Source organism: Phaethon lepturus, unplaced genomic scaffold (genome assembly GCF_000687285.1).
Source record: "Phaethon lepturus isolate BGI_N335 unplaced genomic scaffold, ASM68728v1 scaffold42971, whole genome shotgun sequence".
NCBI classification, from domain to species: domain Eukaryota; kingdom Metazoa; phylum Chordata; class Aves; order Phaethontiformes; family Phaethontidae; genus Phaethon; species Phaethon lepturus.
The window spans coordinates 15821-23506 of NW_010516310.1; the positions used below are offsets into that span (position 1 = coordinate 15821).

The window sequence follows — 7686 nt, forward strand, 5'->3', positions numbered from 1 at the left end:
TGAGGACGTGCAGCTCGGTGCAGTGGTGGGGACTGGTCCTTCTAGCTCTGCTGAGCCTGCTTTGACCTTTTCAGCTTGCAAGGGGTCCTGCCGCTCGCAAAACTGGGTTTCTCCTGTCTCCAGCCCTCTCCTGCCCATTGCATTGCTAAGGCCCCATGAGAGCAGGGACCATGTTGCCTCATCCCCCTCACTATGAGGATGAACCTTGCAGCAACAGGGCCATCGGTATGCTCTCCGTCTCCGTGCTGCCTTTTTCCTCCCTCTTAGCTGCTGCCTCCATCCCTGAGCATGGCAGAGACTTCCTTCCTGGTTTCAGCAAGATTAATCTCGCTTGGTTTCCCTCTTTGCAGGCAGACAAAGCCTCCTGGGATGGCCCGAAGAGAGATGCCTATCTCTGGTAGACAACATCTTCCAGCGATGGGGATGTTTCCCGTGAGAGCTTTGCTGCGTGCCCAAAAAACCCCGATTCCCCTGAAACGCGAGGTCCAAGTGAAACACTGAGAACTTGTAATTTCTACTGAAACCCTCTCGTTGTTTTGTTGTTGTTTGGTTTTTTTCCCCTTCCCTGCCTGCCAAATAACCAGTTTTCCCTGCACCCGTTTCTGCCCGTCGCGCTCCTTGGGAGTTGTTATGATGGGAAGGACTGACCTGAACAAACATTCAAACGTTTCCTTTTGTTAGGCTTTATTCAGGCATTGCCCTAATGGGGTAGCAGAGGCTGTGAGTCACCTGTCAAGAGGCTAGATGGAAAATTTGGGTCGTTTTAAAGAAAATGCTTTATTTTAATGATACCGTGTATTGTAATAACCCTAAACAACCACATTGCACAACAGGAGGAGTTGAAATGTTTAATGCATTAAGCTTTGGAGTCCTTATATGGAGCTATAAGGGAATAAAAAGGTGAGAATAAGCCCCAAAAGAGCTCACTGCCGAGCATCCCAGGGCAGGGCTGGGTGTCACCCACCCCGTCCTGCCCCTCTGCCCCATGTCCCCTCCCCAGATCTGCCAGCCCCCCCAGGGGCTGCCTTATCGCCACCATCTCCCCGAGTGGGGCGGCAGCTTGCTGGGTGGTGGAGGTGGAGACGGCAGGGTCCCCTGGCTAAACCCCGTCATCGAGGGAAGGAGGAGTTAAATTCCCCTGCCTTTTAATCCAGTCGTGCTGGTTTACCTACAAAGCCAGACAGCAGCTTCCTTCACATGCGGCCGCCGTCCTCGGCACATCATGCCCAAACGACACGTCGTGCAGATGTCTACCAGCCACGCCAGCTACAGTGTCTGCGTGTTGGGTACCGAGGTCTTCCTTGATACACGCAGGTAAGGCTGGGATCAGGGTATCCCCATCGTTTTGCATAGGGCTGATGGGTTTTGGGGGAGCCCAACGGTGGTTTTGCTCTTCATTTGGAGGAGAAATGGGTGCTAGGGGGAAAATTTGAGCTCATTTTGAGCCCACATCATGAGTTCATCTAAGGATTTGGCAAGCTTTTTTGGTGCATGGGGGACACGTCCTGCTGGGTCTGTTTTTCGGGGACGATGTCCCAGGGGGAACTGCACCCAAAGGAGGGACGTTGACTCTGGCAAACGCAAGGCGTCGAAGCGTTGCCGAGCCATGACGATTTGCAGGCAAAGCCCATGCACACCCCAGCTGAGCGGGATCTATTTCTGGCTGTGAAAACATTAGGCAAGAACAATTCAAGACGAACAACTTGGCCAGAGCTAGAATGCAGTAAAGAATAAAACATGTGGCTCAGGCAGAAAAAATCCACTAGTGAGATTTGCATGGGCGATTTCACAGAAAGAGATTTTTCTGGAATTAAATAGGGGGGTTGCTTTATTGGCCAGATATGAGGCTGTATTTACCCTGCTGTTATGTTGTCAGTATTTAATAAATCATGTTTATAATGATAGAGACTACAGGACAAGCCAGTCGGCATCGCATCCGGGGCAATTATCGGGGTTGTGGGTTGGAGCTGGGCCAGGATGTCCCGTCATCCCCCTGAAGGGCTTCAGATTTAGCTAAAAAAGTATTAATTTTCCCCTCAGCCAGGTGGGAATATATAAAACCTATTATTTACAAATTTTTTTCTGGATTTGGACTTAAAGCAAGCTCAGTCCCATTTAAACATGGGGCCCGAGCCCCAAAATGGAGTGATTTGGCTCCTCAGTAGCAAAATCTGAGCTTTGGTCCAAAACAGCAGGCGTTGGATGTACTTTCAAGTAAAAAAATGGGATCGTTTTTTTCCTGGAGAGTACTGGCTGGGGGGAACCCGGTGATGGATGTGTCAAGCTTTGACTGGTTTGGTCTGTTTTGGGGCAGAAAATGGAGCACGGTGGGAATCTGGTGGTGATGCTGAGGTGTGAGGGCTGTAAAATCAGGGCAAATAGACACAAATTTGAGAAGTCACGATGTGAAATGGCGTGAAGGTGCATTTATGATGTTGCATGATGTTAGATATGAGGGGTGGCAAGCGAGACGATGCTTTAATCTCCCCTTACAAGCTGCTGCAGGCACCGGAGATGCCATGCCAAGAGCAACACCGGGAATAAATCTCTTCTGTGTTATTTTTTTTTTTATTCTCACTGTTAAAATTTACCACCCTGTCACTTTTTGTGTGTGGCTGGGGAGGCTGGCTCCCGACAGCAGACAGGTCGGAGCACTCGTGCTCCTGGGATGGAGGTGCTGGTGCTGTAATGAGCAGGTAGGCAGCACTTCAAAGGTGAGGAATGTTATGCAGGTGGGGTGAGGGTTCTCCATGCTCGGATTCAGGCTCTACTCCAGTTGGGGCATCTCTTGGATCAGGATATGGTCCTATGATAGCCAGGAACCATCTCCCTGGTCGGCTGACATAAAAAATTGTCCTGGCTCTTTGGGGTTTTGTCATGGGATGCTGAAATTTTGGTGGTTTTCTTGCTGTTGTGAAGGGAGGTTGGATGCCAAAACTTCAGCGATTCACAGTCTAGGCTTAACCACGGACGGACGTGCCAAAGCTACAGTGGGAGCTCCGCTTGCTCAATGCTGCCACAAAGATAATACATATAAAACTCAGACGACGCGTTTCATCACCTGAAGATGGTTTCTGAGTCCTTTCCACCCAGTTAAGGCTGGATTTTAATTCCGGGTTCAAGTATTTGGCTCCACAGAGGAGAACAGGAGGGACAACTTGGTCTATAACCCAATGCTGCTCTCTGTTTCAGATCTACCCCCAAAGGTGCCACGTCATTTGATGTCCATGCCACCTCTGCGGTTACGGTCCACATCATCCACAGCCCGATTACAAAACCCATGATTGACTCCAGATGGCCCCTGGATCCCGATATAGAGGTTATAGTGACCATTGATGTCACCAGCAGGACTGTCAATGACAATAAGGTTAGTTGCTTTTTATGCACTGAAACTGGAAAAACAAGTCAAATTTTTCTGGGGAAGAAGGGAAGATTATGGGCAGTCTTGAGCATTTCTAGGTAGTGCTGACATCAGGCTCATTTCCATGGAGAAAACTCAAACTTAAACAGAATTCTGTAATTATCACATATGACAAATGAAACTAAGAAGAAGGAGATCACATTTTGTGCCCTAAAGATGAGACAGTGATGGTCGCAAAAGCCGGTGTCAGAAACTCCATGCCAGGCAGCAGAAATATTCCAGCCTTGGCTTTTTCCATGCGTGTTTTTGTGCTGAAGCAGGCAGAAATGGCTTGGCTGAACTATGATTAGTGGAGAATGGCTTGGATGAACCCTCCAAGAGCTAGTTGTATAGCGTTGGTTGGTCAACCCAATGAGTGAGAAGACCTACTCAGCATGACGGGACACGGGACTTGGATTGTGATCTGGTGATGTCTTCGCAGGTTAAGATTTCGTACTATGGACAGGAAGGCAATGAGCTTTCGGTGGCTTGGTTGTATCTCACCTGCGTAGGTAGGTATTACAACAATGCTTTTCCAAACCCGGCCAACCCCTTCTGATGCTGAGATCTAGTTGGGTTCATGGGACAGGAGTTAAGTGGGGGGCGCGGGCTGCCCATCTGTGATGTGCAATGAAGGTTTGGGTGTTGACTGATGCTGACAAGCAAGAGGGAAATAATTAAAATGTTATTATGCTGCCTTATATGGTACAAAAAAGACACAGGCTGGGCCGTGTCCCCACCCAATGCACACACCGAGCATCCTCTTCCGCTTGCCAAGACCATTGTGTTGGCAGAAGAGGATCCAAAGGAGACCATCTCACCCAACTTTGGCTGGCATCCCCTTCCTCGACCTCCGTTGCAGCTAGTGGAGAGGAATAGGCACCAAAGTGTAGCTGTCTGACCTATTTTAGGATGAGATGAATCATTCCCTTGAAATGCCTATTTTCTTCTGCTGACTACAAAGGGAGTCTAGACAACCAGTCTGGATGCAGAGCCTTCCACTTGGACGGATTAATTACCCTAAATTTGGGATTTTCTAAAGTGTTCACATGACAGTCAGACCTGTGTCCTTAAGTCATGCATTTATCTCCCAAAATTACACCTGAAGAGTCTGATGGTTTCCCACGTCCCATACCTGATGGGCTCTGCTGGAGCCATCTGGGGCCACCGCAGTCCGCAGGGCTTCTACCTTACAAATGCTCTTCGTTTGCTTAGATACAGTGCTTAATTTCCAGCTTCTCCACGTCCTCCTCTCTGCATCAAGGAGGAGGACAATCTCTGCTTCAGAGCCCATGTTCTCCACACGCGGTATATTCCATTTGGAGGCGTATCTGTATTAAGATAGGCTTAGTACAGATTTAAGTAGGGTTTAGATGAGGTCGCTGGTAAACCTCTGCTTTATTGCAGCAGAGGCAGAGATTTGGGCCAAGAAAAGCTCTTTAAAGGAAAGTCCTTCTGAAATCTTGCATCAACCCCAGTAATTATTTTGGTGTCCACTCACCCATGGTGAAAAGACTTTCATGCCCCCACTGTGTTTTGGCTTCACAAAAACCACATGAAATTGGTGAAAGCACAGAATGAAGTGGGTACGTCCCTGCTGGGGGAATGAAGATGGGAGAAGATAGCTGGAGACCGAAGGGGCAAAGTCATGAAAAAGCCATCGGGTTGGTTTTTCTATCGATGTTTTGCTGGAGACATTGGGTCTGGAGCAGCTTCGGGGCGTGAAGGTGGGGTCGGTGTTGGGTGACTCATGCTGAGGATGAGCCCAAAATGCCATCGAGAGCTCGTTCCCCTGCCAGGTGGCATCCTTTTCTCTCTTGATTTTTCAGATGTATCCCTGGATGTGGACTTGAGCCGTAATGGCAGAGTGAAGAGCAAAGGGAAGGACAAGGTAATGAGCTTTGCTGTAGGCAACGTACCGAGTGTCAACGCAGGGTGCAGTCGCTTGCACGTCTCTTCCCCGAAAATCTCCAGGAGGGAGAAGGATTTGGGTGGTGTCACTGGTGTCTGAATTAGAGAAAATAACATGGCAAATTCTCAGCCTACTAATTGAAGAGGAAAAGACTTTATTTTCTTATTCTGGGCCAAAATCTCCTGCCTCTCCAGTCCGGCCCCAAGGATCATAAAGAAGAAAATACTCTGCTTTATTTTCTCTTCTGTCTTTTTTTCCTTTTTGGACTTGAAACATGCCACTAAGTGAGTCAGCTGCAAGTTTTGTGAACAGCCAGAGATTTACCCCTTTGGCAACAAATCTGCATATGCCCAAACATTTACACCCGGGTAATTAGCTGCAGCCCGACCGGCAACGCAAATTGTACATCGAGATGAGATGCATTTCTAGAAATGGCGTAGTGTTTGTTCAGATGAGGCCTGGCAGATACTTTCTGGCTTGTTAGAAGATAAGGTCTGTTTGAAATAGTCTCTGGCTCTGCTGGAAGCTGAAGTTAGGAAATTTAGTGGCTTGAAAGCATCGCTGCTGTCTCCCCACCAGCCTTGACAGCGTGTTGTGGGTTGTCCTCCAAGTGTGGCCGTGGTGGTGGGATTTTGCCCGGCCCGGGAGGAGGTGGAGATGGGGGAAATCTTCCTCCCATTTCCTTTGGGTGCTTCTCCTCTAGGCCAAGTGGACGTGGGGTCCAGATGGGCAAGGCGCCGTACTGCTGGTCAACTGCGACCGGGACAGCCCTGGCACAGGGGGGACGGACAGTAGTGAGGTGGACATACGGACCACTGCAGGTGAGGTGTCATCTGCAGCATGAGGGGACCCAAAAGATCTCACCGGTGTGTTTCCCACTTGCAACACCTCTGTTCCTGTACCCTCTCTCCATCTTTTCCCCACCATAGACCTTCAGGACATGTCTGTCATGCTGCTGCGGACTCAAGGTCCCAGCGCTATCTTTGCTGAGTACCAGGTGGTCCTGCATGTCCCAGAGTCGGACGCGGATAAAGTGCGGGTTTTCCACGCTATCCGTGAGTATTCCTTCCTTCCTTCTTTCCCAGATACCTGTGCATGCCCCCGAGGTGGGTGAACCCTAATTTTTTTTGTTCACCATGGCTAAGGACTAGGCACCTCCGACTGCTGGAAACACTCATTTATCCCCAAGGCTCCTGTGCTATTCTGGAAGATGGGGTTATATGGGAAAAATCAGGGGGAAAAGGATTTAAAAATAGGCTTTTCTCAGCACGGTTGCTGAAATTTTGACATTCCCATGGTGCGGGTAACTCCCACGTGGCTCCCGGCACCTTTTTGGCACGGGCGATGACCCAGCCACCAAAGCAGCCCATCTTGTTGGGCAGCACGTTTTGCCTTTGAACACCCTGGCAGCTGGATCTCCAGCAGCTCCCTGCCAAAAATCAGGTCAGGGAACCCAACTATATCATTAGATGCTTAACTCGAGCCATGCACCTTGAAAGGGTTGGGCCTGAGGGTATAGAGTCCTCTTTGTATGAGGAAGATCAAGTGTGTTCCCCAGAGAGGAGAAGGCACGCCCACTCCTTTGCAAACCACGCTGGCATCAGCCACCTCCTTGCTGGTGCCTCCTTCCATCCCGGTGGACAGGTTGGTCACCCCGTCTTGGGTTGGGTATTTTGGTGTTTCTCCAGGGAGTGGCCCACACCCCCACTACAAACCCGTGTTGGGACCGGACAAGCTCTCCTACGTGCTGGACCACGTTGGTGGTGGAGAAAACACCTTCTACGTTGAAGGGTTGGCTTTCCCTGATGTGGGCTTCTCTGGGTTGGTTTCCTTCAGCGTCAGCTTGCTGGAGGTCCCCCATAAGGTATGTGGGGTTTGCCCCATCCCCTGCAAAGTCCCCCAATGGTGGGGTTTTCAACAGCCTTTCCCTGGCGTTTTTGCCCCTCTCAGAATTCACCAGGCACCCCAATTTTCACGGATACTGTGGTTTTCCGCATGGCGCCCTGGATAATGACGCCCAACACCCAGCAGCCTATGGAGGTTTTTGTCTGCAGGTAGGAGGGACGTCAACCCATCACTCTCCTGCCTTGGGGGACTCTCCAAGGAGGAGCTTTTGACCATTCCTTGCTACCTAGCAGCTATAGGGTGAGCAGGGCTTTATGCATGCTATACTGGAGGCAGTATTTGGGTACAGAGCCTGCTGGCACTGCTGTACTCATTGCAACTCCAAGGAGAAAGGCTGGAGGACCCTCTCCAGGGTCTAACCTCATGCAGGACTATTACCCAGCACATTTAGGAATGAGGAATGGGCTGCACAGTCGGGGTTTGGTGGGGCTTCTCGTGATCCGCCCCCTTGCAGCATTTGCTCTTTCCC

At 50.0% G+C, this 7686-nt stretch overlaps 1 protein-coding gene across 1 annotated transcript in view; it reads left to right on the top strand.

Moving 5' to 3' along the window:
• Window positions 1-1222: 1222 nt before the first annotated feature.
• The window catches only part of LOC104627686 (protein-arginine deiminase type-1-like), a gene marked incomplete at its 3' end in the record, with an annotated part of 7549 nt that continues 1085 nt past the window's right edge, over window positions 1223-7686 (top strand). The window contains exons 1-9 of the mRNA XM_010296019.1: window positions 1223-1314; window positions 3193-3367; window positions 3843-3912; window positions 5230-5291; window positions 6016-6133; window positions 6242-6367; window positions 7001-7176; window positions 7263-7366; window positions 7448-7457. Of these exons, the coding sequence (XP_010294321.1) occupies window positions 1223-1314; window positions 3193-3367; window positions 3843-3912; window positions 5230-5291; window positions 6016-6133; window positions 6242-6367; window positions 7001-7176; window positions 7263-7366; window positions 7448-7457 (933 nt within the window). The remainder of the gene's footprint in view (window positions 1315-3192; window positions 3368-3842; window positions 3913-5229; window positions 5292-6015; window positions 6134-6241; window positions 6368-7000; window positions 7177-7262; window positions 7367-7447; window positions 7458-7686) is intronic.